The sequence below is a fragment of the Chrysochloris asiatica genome, unplaced genomic scaffold, assembly GCF_000296735.1.
Source record: "Chrysochloris asiatica unplaced genomic scaffold, ChrAsi1.0 scaffold00031, whole genome shotgun sequence".
In the NCBI taxonomy this organism is placed as follows: Eukaryota; Metazoa; Chordata; class Mammalia; order Afrosoricida; family Chrysochloridae; genus Chrysochloris; species Chrysochloris asiatica.
The window spans coordinates 17,790,759-17,809,969 of record NW_006408549.1 but is presented as its reverse complement, the minus strand read 5'-3'; the positions used below and the strand labels follow the sequence as shown (position 1 = coordinate 17,809,969).

The window sequence follows — 19,211 nt, the reverse complement described above, 5'->3', positions numbered from 1 at the left end:
GAAGGCTGTGCTCATTGATCTTCATCAGTAAGTGTTTTAAGACTTCTTCACTTTCAGCAAGCAAGGTTATATTATCTGCGTATCTTTCTGATAATTCTCTGCTTTTAGCCAAGATCCATCAGACATCAGCAATGATATCCCTCATCCCACGGCCTCGTCTCAAGTTCAGAAGTTCAAAACTATAAGCTGTTCCACGGGAGAGAGATGAAGCTTTCTGATTCCATAAAGATTTATAGCCTCAGAAATCCTATGCAGGGTTGCTATGAGTGGGAACCGACTCCACAGCATGACACTACCATTATATATTTATAACCTAGGACATGTCATATGTTGTTGTTAAATGCTGTCAACTTGGTTACAAATCATAGGGTTTTCCAAGGAGTAGCTTCTGGATTTGAAATGCCAACCTTGTGTTTCACAGTTCAGTTATTATGTTATCAGTACCATACCAGGAGTTCACATATCATATAGTATATGTTTAAAAATATTTTTCAATGAATGAGTAAGGGTTGGGCTGGTTTACAGAAATCATTAGGAAACAGGCATTACAGCTATTCATAAGGCCTCATTACAGTTATTCAAAATGCCTCATATTTATATTTATATTGTCATTGCAAGCAGCCCAGTTAAGAATGATGAATATTTTTTGAGTAAAAATTTGAATCTAGATTTTGGTGTAAAGAGAACAAGATGCTGGACTGACATATAACATCACTTGAATCAAACATTATTTGAAGATATTCTTAGTCTAAAAAGCTATGTATTTTAAATGAATCTGATTTTGAGTGCTTTTCCAAAGTTTTTGCACTTCCTAGGTTACCACAGAAGAGTTGTGGGATGACATAAAGAACATCACACAGGAAGAAAGCAAAAGACATTAACAAAACAAAAAACAAGGAAAAGACCAAAATGGATGCCAGAGGAGACTCTCAAACTGACCCTACATAGTTGAGATCCTAAAACAAATGCAAGAAATGAGGAAATAAAAGAGCTGAACAGAAATTTCAAAGTATGGCTTGAGAAGCAACATCAAGTATTACAATGAAATGTGCAAATACCTATGTTAGAAGACCCCAAGTGAAAAACATGCTCATCATTTTTCAAACAGAAAAAACGATGTGCAATATTGAAGGATTCTATGGACAAATATTAAATGATGCAAAAAGCATCTAAAGAAGATGGAAGGAATACACAGTCATTGTACCAGAAAGAAATGGTCGCTGTTTAACCAGTTCAAGATGTAGCATATCCATCAACTAGCAATGGTACTAAAGGAACAGTTAACATATGATCAACAGCCAATGGTTCTAAGTCCAAGGTGCCCTGAAGGCATTGGCAAAAACCAAGCCTCCACGGATTGATGGCATACAAATTGAAATCTTTCAACAAACTGATGCAGCACTGGTAGCATGCATTCCAAGAAATTTGGGAGACAACTTCCTGGCCAACTGATTATTGTTAAGTGCCGTGGAGTCAGTTCCAACTCATAGCGACCCCATACATGGTTTCTGAGGCTGTAAATCTTTACCGGAGCAGAAAGCCCCATCTTTCTCCCATGGAACAGCTGGTAGTTTCGAACTGCTGACCTTGTGATTCACAGCCCAATTCCTAACCACTACACTACCAGAACTGATCATAGTGATACATATTTGTTTCCATCCCAAATCACTCTGTGGAACGTGGATATCATCAGACAATATCATTACTATATCATACAAGTAAAATTTTGCTAAAGATAATTTTAAAATGGCTGTAACCTACATTGACAATAAAGTGCCAGAGGTTCAATCCAGATTCAGAAGAGGATGTGGAATGAGTGATATCACTGTTGACATCAGATGTATCTTGACAGAAAGCAGAGAATACTAGAGAGATGATTACCTGTGCTTTATTGATTACACAAAGGCTTCTAACTGTGTGGACTATAGCAAGTTATGGACAACATTGTGGAGAATGAATACTCTGGAACACTTAATTGTGCTCATGAGGAACCTGTACATAGACTAAGGGGCAATAGTTCGAACAGAACAAGGGGACTGAATGTTTTAAAATCAGGAAAGATGTGTGCCAAGGTTGTATTCTTTCACCATACTTATTCAATCTGTTTATTGAGTAAATAATCAGATAAATTGTACTATATGAATAATAACATGGCATAAGGATTGGAGGAAGACTCATTAACAATCTGTGACATGCAGATGATACAACCTTGCTAAATGTAAAGATGGCTTAAAACTACTTATTGATGAAGATCAAAGACCATTACCTCTGGTAAAGGAAACAAAAATCTTCACAACTGGACCAACAAATAATATCATGATGAATGGAGACAAAAATTGAAGTTGTTAAAAGACTTCATTTTGCTTGAGTCCACTATCAACACTTATGGAGACAGCAATCAAGAAACTAAATGATGTACTGAATTAGGCAAGCTATTAAATAAGACCTCTTTAAAATGTTCAAGAGCAAAAGATGTCAGTTTTGAGGACTAAAGTGAGTCTGACCCTAGCCATGTTATTTTCAGTAACCTCATATGCATGTGAAAGCTGGACAATGAGTAAGGAAGATCGTAGAAGAATCAATGCATTTGAACTATGATTTTGAAGAAGAATACTAAATGTATGATGGAGTGCCTTAAGAACAAATAAATCTGTGTTAGAAGAGGTACAGTCAGAATGTTCCTTACAGGCTAGGATGGGGAGACTTATTCTTTCATACTTCAGATTTCTTATTAGGGGGACTAGTCCCTGGAGAAACACATCATACTCGGAAAAGTGAAGGGTCAGAGGAAAAGAGGAAGACTCCCAACAAGATGGATTGGCATATTGGCATCACCAATATGCTCAAACTTAACAGGGATTGTGAGGATGGTTCAGGACCAGGCAGTTTTTCATTCTGGTGTGTATAAGGTCACTACGAGTTGGAACTGACTTGAGTTAAAGCACTGGACCTCAAGATAAGTTTGAACAAAAAGGTTGAGGTTCAAACTTACCAGCCCGGAAGCTCCTTGAAAAACCTATACAGTGTCATTACAAGTTGGTACCGACTGCACAGCACTTAACAACAACAGCAATAAGTACTGCATACCAATAAGTACTACTGAGATGATTAACTTGTAACCCACCTAGTAATAGTGTAATTAAAATTTTATTTTTCACTTTGATTACTTTTCTATTTAACATTTATTTAAATTAACAAAATATAATCTTCAACTTACATTTATTTTTATGCACTGGCATTTATGCTAAGGAGTCCTGGTGGCACAGTGGTTAAGGCCTTGGCTGCTTACCTAAAGGTTGGCAGTTTGAATCCATTAGCTGCTTCATGAAAGAAATATGTAGTAGTTTGCTCCTATAAAAATTATAGTCTTAGAAGCCCTCTGAGGCTGTTCTACTCTTGCTTATACAGTGATTATGAGTGATAATGTACTTGAACAGGTTTGGGTTTGGTTTTGGTGATATTTATACTATCTGCCAAACAGTAGACAGGTGTGGAGTTATGTATACCTACCTAGTACCTATTGTTAAGTCACATGACTAAGAATGCATTTACATTTTCTGAATACTATTAGTATCATAATAGAATAAGACTATATACAAGTGATAAAATAACATGGAAAAAGTGTATAGTTCGGTGATATGTTGGCTTATAGTTCTTAAAACTTGTTTGATGGCACCTATATTAAAAGCTTCTTAAGAAGTAGAGGCCACAAATAAAATGAAATCATTTCAATATGCTCACAATTAACTTGTGTATTGAATGTAAAAATATAACATTGAGTATGAAAATACAAAAAAACTGTGTCTTTTTTGTTTTTGTTTTTAAATAATGTAAGTATAATTACAAGAAAATGCAAAGCAAGAATACATATATACCATGCATACATTGCTTTATAGGCAATATTAAGATTATGGAAAAATAAAAATAATATATACATACACATATATGTACATTTATAAGAAAGGCACATTATTTTAACATTTATATACAAAGTGAAATTATCTTAATATATTTGATAAGTGAATATCAAATTTTCTAGAATATTATTCTCTATTATGATTCAAACATTAGTTAACTGATTCCTCATAGATGTGTGTACTGACCTGTCTCCTTTGAAGAAATAGGTTTTGCCAACATCCTCCCACCAGATGGCTGAATCAATACCATGAGGGGGGATTCCACTTCCAAGAGTAATCAAGTCATGTGGATAACCAGGTTGAAGAGTAGTGTCTTTAAACACCCAATATTTGTTACCTATGTGAAATAAATGTAAATTCATAATACATTAATTTAATATCCAAAATTATTGGTATATACACATATATGTGTATATACACATATTTACATATGTATATTTACACAATGAATATAAAATTCTTGCACACTAAATTCATGAAATAATTCAGTAGTGGTTGGTGACATCTGGAATGGCAACATTATTAAGTTTATATTGTGAATTGAGTGAGAGTTTATATGAGAGAACATCAGTTTTACACTCATGGTTTCACTGCTCTGATTACAATCTCTTTTGTGCATCATTATTCAAGAGTATTTGCCTATGGATTTTTTTTTTTTTTCCCTGGGGGGAGATGTACACAAAAATACTCAGGAATATATAATCATTTAAATAACCATAGGGCACATCCTGGCCACCAGCACACAGCCTTTCTTGTTCTATGAGTCTAGAGTCCTCAGCTGCTCTATATCTCCATGTCCTCATCTCTGCCTCCATCTCTGATGTCACTGCTTCTCTGGATAGGGTCCCACAATCTGCTTGGGCTCTTCTCCCTTGATGGTCCTAGGGTCCTCTGTTCCTGGACTAGAAGATAAACTATTTCCAACTTTTTGTTAAAAAAACTTCTACCTTTACATTTGTGACAGTTACATTTAGTCATGAAAATTATTATTACTAACTATTGCATCATAAGACTCTTATCCCCATCTCCTTTCACCAGATGCATCTAGACAAGATGAAAACTATTCAGAGGAGATTCTACCTTGCACACTCTGAAACTCCCTCTTGAAAACTTGTAAGCCAGTCACTATGTGCTTTTATAGTCCCACCCCTCAATTTTAGGTAGCTAATATCTAAGTCGCCCATCCCTATCAACTCTGTATCCAGAGGGGATAGGATTGATACTTGATTTGAAGACCCCTTCCCCCTCAGTTGGTATTTTGAGCTACTTCATCCTTAAGTTTAGCAAATTGTAGCAATTTGCATGTTTCCTTTATCAAAAAAAAAAAAAAAAAAATCTTCCTCTAGTCAAGTTCTGATCTCAAAGCTAGCTTGAATGGGTACTATTTACAAGTTTAGGCATTCTTGTGCATCTGCCCTCACTTCATATCAGCTGGACCCTTCACTCTCAGCTCTAGCCCTCCATGACTACATCCTTGTCCATGGGCTCATGAGTTCCCAGGTCTCACCACACTTCGGACCAACCAGCCCTTCCTCTTCTTTCTCTCATTTCCAGGTCTACGGGAATCTACGGAATATGGTAGAACTCAGTCCATATCTTCTTGCTGCCTTCCCCCCTCTTCCACTCACCAGTAGACCAAAGTGGTCACCAATGAGCTTGCTCATGTGTTTCCTTTGAGTTTGTCTTGGAGGGGGGTTGCAACATTATTTTTGAAACATCATTGTAAATTTTCAAAAGTGCTTAAAGAATTATTTAATCATGTAATTTGATTTTGTGAGTTAAGAAATAAAACAGATCTACAATTTACAAATAATGAAACAAATCTGAATCCAGGATCAAAGATTCTTCCTTGAGTAATCAGAGGCCCATTTCTGTTCAAGGTAAGGGCCTGTTCCTTCAGTGATCATAACGTCTATAATCGTAACTTCATTTTGGTTCTTTCCTTTTATTATACAAATATTTACAGATCTGAGAAGCAATAGGCAGATGATACAACCTAGCATGCTTGAAGTAAAGATGATTTAAATTACTGATGAACATCAAAGACTATAGCCTTCAGAATAGATTGCAACTGAGTGTGAAGAAAACAAAGATCCTCATAATTGGAGCAATAAATAACATCAGGATAAATGGAGAAAAAATTGAAGTTGTCAAAGACTATTTTGCTTGGATCAACCATCAACACTCATGGAAGAAGCAGTCAAGAAAAGCAAATGAAGTATTACATTAGGCAACTCTTCTACACACGACCTCTTTAAAGTATAGTATAGCAATGATGTCAGTTTGAACACTAAGGTGCGCCTGACCCAAACTACTGTATTTTTAATGACCACGTATGCATGTGAAATTTGGAGAATGAATAAGGAAGACCATAGAAGAATCAATATATTTGAGTTATGGTGTTGGAGAGAAATACTGCAAGTACCATGGACTGCTAGAATAACAAACAAATCTGTGTTGGAAGAATGCTTCTTAGAACCCAGGAAGGTAAGACTTCCGATGCCACACTTTAGAAAGTTTTTTAGGAGGAACCAGTCTCTGGAGAAGGATATCAAGCTTAGTAAAGTAGGGGAGGGGGGTCAACAAGAAACAGGAAGACTCCAAAGAGATAGATTGACACAGTAGCAGAGCAATGGCCTCAAACTTAAGAACAATTGTGAAGCTCAAATTTAAGAACAATTGCAGGGCTGGGCAATGTTTCTTTCTGTTGTGTTAGGAGTTGAACCAACTCTACAGCACCTAGCAATAACAATAACTAGTCTTATAAACTTCTTTACCTTTGTCTATGTGTTGTCTTCAAACTGTGACACTATTCCTCTTTTTATAGAGTGGTAACTGAAGGGAGGAGAATTTTAAGCTTCAATATACATAAATCAGACTCTAAAATAACTAAAGAGAGAAATGGACAACTATACAGTAATGTTGTTGTTCTTAAGTACCATCAAGTCTGTTACAACTCATAGTGACCCTGCAGAGGATTTCCGAGGAGCTGCTTATGGTTCAAACCATTATCCTGCAGCACCACACCAGGACTCCATACAGTAATTGTGGTAGTGGTGGTTATGTGCCATGGAGTCAGCTCTGGTTTCCGAGGCTGTAAATCTTTATAGGAGCAGAAAGCCTCATCTTTCTCCCACGAAACAGCTGGTAGTTTTGAACTGCTGACCTTACGGTTCATATCCTGATTCGTAACCACTATGCTACCAGAGCTCCTTATTATAGGAGACTTTAATACACCACTTTCAGTGAAGGACAGTAAGGAAACTAGAGGGGAACTCAACAAAACACATAGCCGAACAACACAATCAACCAACTTGAACCCTGATGTTCTTTGGAATTTCTGATGTATGGAAATATTCAAAAGCAGAAAGATTTCAATCTGTTTGATAGCTGTTTTCAACTTCTCTACAGACAACATGCTTCCCCCTGATCTGCTCAATTGACAGATTGTGCCCACCTCTCCCCTCTTTTCTGTGACTTCTTTTAGTCTCCCTGCCTCCAATCTGTCTCCGTTTTATTTATTTTCTACTGCTTGAAGTTCATACTGGATTATGCCTCTCTTTTGTTTAATTTTTTAAAAAATTGTTTCTCGTTTGATTCAGGAAAAAATATAAGTTTATGTACAAGCTGTCTTATGGTTCTACTCAATATATGATTCCATTTACCTCCATTTCTTGGAAACTGATACAAATCTCTCAAAACTAAGCTTGACATAATCATGCTACAAAGTGTTTCCTATATGAGTAACATAGGTCCTTAAATTGTTGGAGTACCCCATCTTTATCTTATATTACTTAGTCCACTGGGTCTTAATGAATCACAAGTCTGCTACCCACTCCGGGCTGAGCAACTTGAAGACAGATTTTATATCTGATGCATTGTATTATAGTAGCACTCGACATAATACTTGAGAAGTTGTCTTGTGCCATTGAGTCAGTTCCAACTTACAATGACCCTGTATTGGGCTTCTAAGGAGTAGCTGGTAGGTGTGAACTGCTGAGCTTGTGGTTCGAAGTTCAGTGCTAATCATAAGGGCTTAATAAATGGTTACAGATTGAAAACACCATGTTTAAGTTGGCATGAATAACCAAATATTAACAAGACATTATTTCATCAAACTTATTCAATCTGTATGCTTAGCAAATAGTCTGAGAGGTTGGATTATGCAAAGAACATGATATCTGGATTGGAGGAAGACTTACTAACAATTTGCCATATGCTGATTACACAACCTTGCTACCTGGAATTGAAGAGGAATTAAAATACTTACTGATGAAGATCAAAGCCTACAGTATGGATTGTACCTCATGTAAAGAAAACAAAAATCTTCACAAATGGACCCAAGATGTCAGTTTGAGGGCTCAGTTAAGTCTGTCCCAAGCCATGGTATTTTTAATAGCTTCATATGCATGTGAAAGTTGGACAATGAATAAGGAGAAGAATGGACACATTTGAACTATAGCATAGGTGAAGAATACTGAAATTGCCATGGATTGTCAGATGACCAAAGAAATCTATGTTGGAAGAAGTACAGACAGAATGTTCCTTTGAAGCCATGACAGAAGCCATGACAGTAAGTTCAAGAGTTCATCTCTCATATTTCAGACATATTATCAGGAGGGACCTGTTGCTGGAGAAGGATGTCATGTTTGGAAAAGTGGAGGATCAGCAAAAAAGAAGAAGACCCCCTAACAACATGGACTGACACAGTGGCGGCAATCCTGGGCCAAACACATAGCAATAATTGTGAGGATGGGACAGGATTCAGAAGTGTTTCCTTCTGTGTGCATAGGTTCGCTATGAGTTGGAATCAAATCAATGACACATAATAACAATAACATGAAATGAATAATCAAATATTATTCTATTATGGTATAATATATATTGCCTCTGGGTGGTAAAAATGAGTAACACACTTGGCTGCTAACCAAAAAGTTAGAGGTTCAAGTCCACTCAAAGGCACAATGGAGAAAGGCCTGGTAAACTACTTTCATAAAAATTGGCTATTCTGTATGATTTTTACCTCAATTTAAAGAAAACAAAAGTGTTCACAACTGGACCAGTTAACAGCATAATGACAAAGAGAGAAAAAATTAAAGTCCTAGAACTATGGAGCATAGATCTCCTCTGACACACATGGGGGTGCCATGAGTTAGGGTCAAGTCAGCTCAAGAAAATTTGTTAACAGACTAAGAAATACAGCATCAAACATCTAGCTGAGACAATAAAAACTTCCTAACTGTTGAATCATTTCATTATGTATAGCATTAATTTTATATTTTGCTGTTGTTGTTCGTAAGTGCCCTCGAGTCAAGTTCTGACTCATAGGAACCCTGTATAGGGTTTCCGAGGAGCAGCTGGTGAGTTTGAACTGCCAACCTTGCAGTTCAAACCAACCTTTCAGTCCAGTGCATTATGCTGCTGCATGCGTCACACCAGGACTCCTATAGTGTTCTAGAAGGGCAATAAAAATGGAATTTTATAACCACTAGCAAGTTAGTGAACTCCTGGTGTGGCTCTATAATATAGGCACTGGACTACTAATTGAAAGGTCAATGTTTCAAATGCACTATCTATTCCTTGGAAACCTTATACAGGGACACTGTGAGTTGAAATAGATTCAATAGCACTTAACAACAACAAGCAAGTTGGAGCAAATTTAAAGACATGTCCCAGTATTGTGCTGCAAGGCTACCCAATTTAAATGTTTATCTTAATCTGTGTGTTGGGAAAGACTGCTATAAAAATTCAAACCTACATCGGATCATAGTTTAATTCTAATAGTATATGAAGAAACAATTTTGCCCCAAAGACCTACGATCACTTCCTTGGCAAAGTCAGTGAGATGGAAAATCCAGAGTTGTTTCACAGCTTGCAATATATTTTACTTATAGTTCTGTGAAATTTAAGAAAGGAAGTCCTAAAACAATAGAAGAAAAGGAAAGGTCTATTCTGTTAGCCTATTTTCAGTGACTTATTGCATGCTTTCCTTTCAACTCACTGTAATTAGGAAAGGGTGTATAGTTTTAAAATCTTAAAGCATGGATATTCAGAGTAAAATTTTTATCAGCTCAACTCAGCTGGTAGTCACTTCTTTCAAGCAGAGGCATTCTAGCATGCTTTAGCATACTTCCGTTTGTTCTTCCACGCAGTTCATAATGCTCTTTCCAGCCCTGGCTGTGCTCATAACTAGGTTCAACAGACTCCAGGATGCCTTGGCCGGATGTAGCACTAGAAATGTTATACAGAAACTCAGTATATATGTTTTACAGGATGTCTCAGGAGAAACAATGTGTGAAAAAAAGAAAACAAGTTATAGTTCTTCTAGAATATCTTGTAACTCTATAAAAGCTGTCTTAAAAAATGTATCTTAGGAGTACTTTCCAACTTTTTGTTGATGTGTTCCACCAATAAAAGATAATCAACCTTTCATTCTTAATAATCAGGACCTTTGTAAAGATCTCAATTAACTTTTTTTTCCTTTTAAGAACAGAAGCAAGGAATTTAAATATGTACTTCTATTTCTTTTTTATAAATAAGCAAGACAAGAAATACCTTAGTAAATATTTGCTTTAAGGTTGCATGGAAAAGACACAAGTTATCATATACACAAATAGAGTAAGAGGTTTAATATCTTGCCTGCTGAGTATTTATGGCATAAAATTCAATGATATAATTCCACAATGATTATGAGTTATGATGTTAAATTTCTAAGAGCTTTTAAAGAAAATACAATTGCTTTGGTATGTTTTTGAAGTAATATTTTCACCTGACAAAGTTCTATTTTTCAGTTTTTGAGAAAGTGTGAGTTATTCATATTTGAGACATTTTCTTTTGCATATGAGAGGAAGGTTTTAACTACCTTAGCATCAGACAGAGTGAATCTCAAGGAAAATATTGCCTCTTTGGAAGAATGGAGGCATTTACTGGATTTCACAGCAGGTTGACATATTCTAAAACAAGCGGAAAAAACTGGTCCTCAGTGACATTGTACTTGGCAGAATGCAGAGGAAAATATCAATAAATCAGAATAAAAACAGAGGAGGCTTTATAAATAAAAATAACCTCAAAGGATGCTTAGAGTTATAGAGGTCTTTAGAGATCATCTACTCCAGTGATTTTTCAATGGGATTCATCCATCCATCTATTCAACATCTGTTTGCTAAGAGCCTAATATAGCCATTCATTGAACTAGGCACTGTAAATATATTAAGGACAGAAACACATAATGTTCCTACCCATGTACTGCTAGTAGACTAGTAGAAATTATAGACTTTTAATTTTAAAATTAAATGCTATTCTACAACGAAAAATACAGTGTTGAAATGACTTTTTTTTATATCAAGAAAGCAGTGTCTTGTTTAAAGGTAAGATTCATACATGCTTACGTAGCCTTTGAACAGAGTCACTATTACTAATGGGAGAAATTATATTGCTCAGATGTCCCAGATCAGAAAAATGTTTAGGATTCCAGTCTAATACCTTCATTTATTTTTAAATTCATAGAAGTAACATGCCTAAAACCACACAATCTATTGCTTCTAAATTTCTTGTACAGTTTAGGTGTTTGAATTAATTATTTATCTCAAAATTCCAGGTTGACTCTGGAAAAGAAACCATTTACACTCTGACTTCAGAATTGATGAATGTTTCCTGCTTCCTTCCTATTTCATCAACTAATCATTCCATGTTTATTAATTAAAGGAAGTGCTTATTAATTGATCTACAGCATATGTCTCATTATTTGTTTATTATTTCCAGTAAACTAAAACCCTTTGTGTTCGTATATCACTAGGAGGGTTCAGAGGGTGTGGACTAAGCCAGGTGACACTGTCAAAAGCAGTGACACCAACATGACTTTATAAAACCTTTATGTAGTATTTCAGCAGACTTTTTTGTTTTTATAAAAAAAATCTTTGTAGTTATAGCAATAAAAACAATTCTTTTAAGTCGAACGTACATGTCTTATTATACCTTTAAGGCTAAAACTCTCACAATTATTAGCTGTGAGATCTTAGCCAAGTTACTAAATCTCTCTGAGTCTTCCTTTCCTCATTTGTACATGAGATGTTAATACCAATCACGCACAATTCTAGATACGATGACAGAGCAAATAATAAATACATGGGACTTTATGATTGTCATAATGATCACAGTAGTTAATTATCTACTCTGATTAATAGATAATGCCAAAATATATAAAGTACATTGATATAGATTGTGACAATTACTTGGAAAAAGTTTTAATTATTAAATATTTGATTGATTCATAAAGAAAGTTTAATAAATGTCTAAGTCTGGAAGCCATGTAATTTTTTTTTTGTTATCAGCATTTACTTTTATAGATTCTACAATATTAGCTGTTGTGGTGGCTATGTGCGGTGTTCAGTTCCAACTCACAGAGACCCTGTATAGAGTTTCCTAGGCTGTAAATCTTTATGGAGAATAAAGTGTCATCTTTCTCCCACAGAAAAGCTGGTTGCTTCAAACTGCTGACTTGAGGTTAGCAGCCTGAATTGTAACCACTATGCTATTATCTGTTGCAGAACCTAGAAAAATACAATGTTATCTCTACCACTTGTCTGTCAGTTTGCCATACTGTGGAGGCTTATGTGTGCCTGTGATGCTGAAACTATGTTATAGGTATTTTAAATATCATCATGGTGATCCATGGTGGATCACTTTCATCAGCGTTTTCAGACTAAGACAGATTAAGAAGAAGGAGCGGTGGGCCATTTCCGAATAATAAGTGACTGAACCTAAAGAGCAGCTATGGAATCTTGCCAGTTATGGAGCCAGAATATGAGCCTCTCAGGTTGGAAAACACTCAAAATATGACTGGAGAAGAGCTGCCTCCTAAAAGTAGAGCTGATCTAAAAGATGTAGATAGAGTAAAGCTTTTGGGACCTTCATTTGATGATGGGGCACTCATCTAACTGAGAAAAAGCAGCTGCAAACATCCATTAAAAATTGCAACATGGAATATATGAAGTATTAATCTAGAAAAATTGGAAGCAGTCAAAACCAAAATGAAATGCATAAAAATCAATATTTTAAGCAGTGATAAGCTGAACTGGACTGATATTGGCCATTTTAAATCAGACAAACATATGGCTGACCATGCCGGGAATGATAAATTGAAGAGGAAAGTCATTTCCTTGATCAAAAAACCAGCATTTCAAAAACTATCTTGAAGTACAACGCTGTCTGTAGGACAGTATCCATACACCTACAAGAAAGACCCAGTTAATGACATTATTATTTAAACTTACGTACTTACCACTAAAGTCAATGATGTTGCATTTGAGGAATTCTAGCAAAATGTTTCATTTTGCTTGGATCCACAATTGACAATCATGGCAGCAGAAGGCAAGAAATCAAATGATGCATTGCACTAGGCAGATCTGTTGCACAAAAACTCTTTACAGTGTTCAAGAGCAAAGATATCAGTTGGACTAGTTAGGTATGGCTGACCCAAACCAAGGTATTTTCAGTAGCCTCATGTGCATGTGAAAGTTGGACAGTGAATAAATAATTAATGCATGTGCATCATGGTGTTGGAAACAAATATTGAAAGTTCCATGGACAGCCCCAGAACAAAAAACAGGTGCATGTTGATAGAGGTACAGCCAGGATGTTCTTTGGAGGCAAGGATGGTGAGACTTCATCTCTCATATTTTGGACAAATTATCAAGAGGGAGAGTCCCTGGAGAAGGACATGATGCTTGGTAAAGTGCAGGGTCAGTGAAAAGAGAAACACCTCCAATGAGAAGGACTGTCATCATCATGGCAGCAGCAATGGGCTCAAGCATAATAACGATTTTGAAGCTAGAGCAGAACCAGGCAGTGGTTTGTTCTGTTGAGCATAGCTTTGCTATGAGTTGGAATCAATGCTACATAATCTAACAAAATAACAACCAGCTTCTTCAGTCTGAAATTTATCAAACAAGGCATCAGGATTGGAGGATGACTCATTAACAATTTGTGATCTGCAGAAGACACAATCTTGCTTGCTGGAAGTGAGGTTTTAAGAGGACATAGAATACTTACTGATTAAGATCAAAGACAACAGCCTTCAGTATGGACTGCACCTCAACACAAAGAAAACAAAAATCCTCACAACTGGACCAATAAATAACATCATGATGAAAGGAGAAACGGTTGAAGTTGTCAAAGACTTCATTTTGATTGGATTCACAATCAAAACTCAAGGAAACAGTAGTCAAGAAATCAACTATCATATTGCATTAGACAAATTTGCTGCAAAAGATCCCCTTAAATGTTAATGTATTAATTTGAATACAAAGGGGAGCCTTTTTTTTAATAGCCTCATATGCATATGAAAATTAGACAAGGAGTAGATTGTATTTGAATTGATTCATTTGAATTGTGGTGTAGGTGAAGAATATTGAAAGTACCACAGACTTCCAGAAAAACAAAGAAATCTGTCTTGAAAGAAGTACAACCATAATCCTTAGATGTGAAGATGGTTAAGACTGCCTTTCATTCTTTGGACATGTTTTCAGGAGGGAGCAGCCCCTGGGAAGGACACTATGCTTGGTAAAATGAAGGGTCAGCAAAAACGAAGAAGACCCCCAACAAAATGGACTGACACAGTGGCAGCAACAATGGAATCAAACATAACAAAAATGATTTCATTCTATTGCGCATAGGAAGACTTCTGGTGTGGCACTAAAGGATAAAGCACAGGACTGCAAGGTCGGTTTGAACCACAAGTTCAGCAGTTCAAACTCACCAGTCATTCCTCAGAAACTTTATACTGGGTCACTATGAGTCAGAAATGACTCCATAGCCCTTAACAACAACAACAATTCTTATGAGTCAATATGGATGCCAGGGCACATAACAACAAAAAACACCAACAGTATTATCTGCTGAGTAAAGACTTTGTGTGTTTATTGAAATGAGGAAGCCACGGAGGTGTTTTGTTCACATTTCCCCCTTCAAGAAAGAACTTTCCATTTGAAATGAAGTGCCTTTGGATCTTCTGCCTCTCTTGAGTCAAGACCATGTTCTTCACAGGCAGCTTTCAGTCAAAGACTGAGTATAACATGGTATGAGAGCCTAGCCATTTCTCCCCAGTATGAGACTACCAACAAGCCTTCTACTCCAGAGCTCCCCATTTGTTTCAGCAATACTAACATTCTATCTGAAGCATAACCAAGGCTTTCTCAGCCAGGCCTGCTTCTACCCTCTTTATCTTGCAATTTCTGAAAGAAAAGGAAACATTTTAGATATATAAGTAATGGTAGTGGTGGTAGTTACATGCCGTGGAGTCGGTTCCGACACATAGAGACCCTGTACAGGGTTTGAGGCTGTAAATATGGGAGCAGAAAATGCTGTAATTTCAAACATACAGGAATACATTAAGCAATGCAAGTACATATGAAATTAACCAGAAGGAAAAGATATATATATATGATGGGCTTTTGGAATCATCATAAATAACCACCATTAAATTATTGGTAAAGAATTAAAAATACTAACTGCTTGAGCCTGGATGATCATTTCATTTCATTAATATTAAAATTCTCTGAAGAGTTCTAAAATTCAGTTCCTGTGCTATAAATCTAATTTTGTGAGTAGCAATGATACTGAATGCAAATTCTTTAATTTGGTTTAACTTTTCAGGCATTTTTTTTATTGCTTTTTATAGAGAAGTAAGTAACCACTGTATTTATTAATTTATAGTAAAAGATTTTTTTTTAGATGATCTGGTGTACTACATAAGGAATAATATCTCTACCACAAGTGAAATTCCTCAGCACTCCTTAAATATTTCATGAGCAAACATTTATAAGCCATATAAAGAAATTGTTAACTTATGTATACTCAGTTGACATACTGTAATAATTTTTGTTTTTGTTAAGTGTCCTTTAGTAGGTTCCAACTCACACCAACCCTGGAATGGGTTTCTGAGGCTGGAAATCTTTGTAAGAGCAGAAAGCCTTATCTTTCTCCCACAGAATGACTGGCGAACTTTAACCACAGATCTTGAGGTTCACTTATCCTACAGAGCCTCCACACTCCCCAAAGTAATAATGTTACTCACATAAAGAATTTAAGCGCAGTTCTTTTCTTTGCTATTTTCCAGTGCCACATACTTCAGATAACTCTTCTCTGTTGATTCGTATCTTTTGTATGCCTTTCTAATTTTTTACCCTCATCGTTTTCTGCCTCTCATATTTTACTTCTCATCTTCTATGTAATTTTTGCCTCTTGAGAATGTCAAAGAGGGTGGTAAGTACACTTTAAAGCTATAAAGCAATAGCAGGAATATGAATTTTTGAAACTACATTTCAACTACTTGATTTTGACTTTTACTGGTTTTGACCACACAGGTGACTTTATTTTAAAACTTATTTATAATTCTTGATAGAGATTTTGCCAGCTCTATTTTTAATATAAAAATTTGATATTTTTATCCAATGACAACTCAGCCTGAGTATGTACAATAATAGAGAATGTGAACATCTAGCTTGATTATGCCTATGAAAACTTACTATATGCCACTGTATTTACCTGAGTGATAATGGAATAACTACCTAGTGCAAAACCTGTAGTACATTCAGAAGCTGGAAAAAATCAAATTACTTCCCTGAGGTGTGATATGCTTTCTGTTTCTGGAATCTTCTAACTAAAGAAACTCTTTGGAATGTAACAACTCAGCACTAGTTGCCAAATGTCAACTGGAGGGATGAGTGGCACCTGACAACAACAACACCAACAACATCCACACTTGGTATGGTAGTGGTGGTGGTAAACTATGGAGTCAATTCTGACTTACAGCAACCCCGTATATGATTTCTGACATTGTAAAGCTTTAAGGGAGCAGAAAACTCCATCTTTCTCCCAAGGAGCGCCTGGTGGAATCAAACTGCCAGTCGTGTGGTTAGCAGTCCAACGTAAAATCCACTATGCTACCAGGGTTTCTTGACACTTAGTATAGTCAGTCTTTTTAAATTTTAGCAATCTAAACTAAACACATGTGTAAAGGGTGTGATGCTGTAAAATCATCACTGGACTGTGAACCACAAGGTCGGCAGTTCAAACTCACCAGCTGCTCCTGGAAAACCTTATATAGGGTCACTGTCATTAGGAACTTACTAGACGACACTTAACAACAATAACAATGTCTAATGAGGGACACGGTGGTTCCATAAAATAAGCACTGTGCTGCAAACCACAAGGTCAGCAGTTCTTTGTACTGTTCCACAGAAGAAAGACGAGGCTTTCTGCTCCCTCAAAAATCCAAAGCCTCAGAAACTCTATACAGAGTCACTATGACTCACAACCAACTTGAAGGCAAATAACAACAGCAACGTCTAATGACCCTGAGCATCTTTTCATGCACTTACTTTCCATTTATATTCTCTTTCTTGGAAGTTTCTGTTCAAACTTTTTGACATTTTTTCATTGGAATTTTTGTTTTGACTGTTTATGTATTTTGAATACAAAACCTTTTTAATACATATTTTGTAGTTATTAAGTGCCACCAAGTCAGTTTTGACTCATAGCAACTCTTTATAGGGTTTCTGAGGAGCTACTAGTAGACTTGAACTACTGATCTTGTTGTTTGCAGTCCAGTACTATAGCATTTGCATTTCTCCCCTAGTTCATGGCTTTTCTCTTCCTTTAAATGTTTCTTTTTAGAAGAATTAAAAAATTTCAATGACGTTCCATTTATCTGTTTTTTCTTTTATGGACTGAGATCTTAGCATCATATCTAATTTTCCCCCTAAACTAAGATAAAAAATATATTCCATGTGATTTTGTTTTATAATAAGTTTTATCATTTTATTTCTGAGATTTTTGTTAGCACTATTTTACATTAATTATCATAAATATTGCCAAGTATAGATTGGAGATTATTTATTTATTGTTTCTTTTTGTTTGTATTTATCCAATTGTTTCAGCACAATTGTTGAGAATATTATCCTTTCTCCACTGAATTTTCTTTGCATCTCTGTCAAGAATTAGTGGTCCATATCTATTTTGAGTTTATTTCTGGACTTTTTATTGGGTTCACTGGTAGCACTCTATTTTTCTGTCAATGTCATATTGTTTTGATTACTGTGGTTTTATAAAATGGCTTGAAATCAAGAAATGTTTTCAAAGTGATTTTGCCTATACTAGGTCCTTTGTATTTGTATATAAAGTTTAGTATGTATAAACTTTAGTGATATAAACTTGTCAAGTGCTATAAAAATGCCTGTGGGGATTCTGATTGAGCATGCATTGATTGTGTTGTTGTTGTTGTCAGGTGCCATCGAGTTGGAACAGACTCATAGCGACCCCATGCACAGAAGAAACAAACAATGTCTGATCCTGGGCCAACCTCACTACCACTGCCACACGTGATGCCATCAATGATGCCACTTGGCCAATCCATCTCATTGGAGGTCTTCCTCTTTTTCTCTGACCCTCCATCTTACCCAGCATGATATCCTTCTCCAGCGACTGTTCTCTCCTGACAATATGTCCAAAGTATGAGAGACGAAGCTTAGCCATCTTGGCCTCCAAGGAGCACTCTGGCTGCACTTCTTCCAAAACAGATCTATTGGTTCTTTTGGAAGCCCATGGCACTTTTAGTATTCTCCAACACCACAACTCAAAGGCATCAACTCTTCTACGATCTTCCTTATTCACTGTCCAGCTTTCGCATCCACATGAGGTTACTGAAAATACCATGGCTTGGGTCAGGCGCACGTTAGTCCTCAAGCTGATATCTCTGCTCTTCAACACTTTAAAAAGTTCCTGTGCAGCATTGATTGCACACACATATGTATAGGGAGAAATCCCATCTTAGCAATATTGAGTTCACTAGCTCATGATTTAGGCATGTCTGTTCATATTTGTAAATTGTCCTTACTTTCCTCAACCAGTGTTTTGTTGTTTTTGGTGATACTTTTGCATGGTATTTAAAATTTTTAATTTCCTTCTTGTTTATTGCAGTATTTGATGGAATATAATTCTCTGTAGGTTTCTTAATATTTAATATGTCTTATGGACAGAGGGACTCATTATTCTTGTTCTACAATACCTTTACAAGGACATTTACATAGCAAACAGTCTTAGATTATAGAAAAAATGACTATATTATTTCTATAATAGATGTCAGCATATAAATATCAGCAAAGGGAAGATTCATTTATTGTCCAATACAATAAAGAAAACATCTGCAGAAAAAGTCAGGCATATTTACTTACCATTATAAAAGATTTAGATTACATAAGTTTGGGGTTCTTTACTTGTAATGCAACCCATTGCATG

The 19,211-nt window shown here is 36.0% G+C and overlaps 1 protein-coding gene across 1 annotated transcript in view; it reads right to left on the bottom strand.

Moving 5' to 3' along the window:
* Nucleotides 1-19,211, bottom strand: part of MMP16 (matrix metallopeptidase 16 (membrane-inserted)) — a 403,580-nt gene that overhangs the window by 21,117 nt on the left and 363,252 nt on the right. The window contains exon 8 of the mRNA XM_006859234.1: nucleotides 4,104-4,254. Coding sequence (XP_006859296.1) covers nucleotides 4,104-4,254 — 151 coding nt within the window. The remainder of the gene's footprint in view (nucleotides 1-4,103; nucleotides 4,255-19,211) is intronic.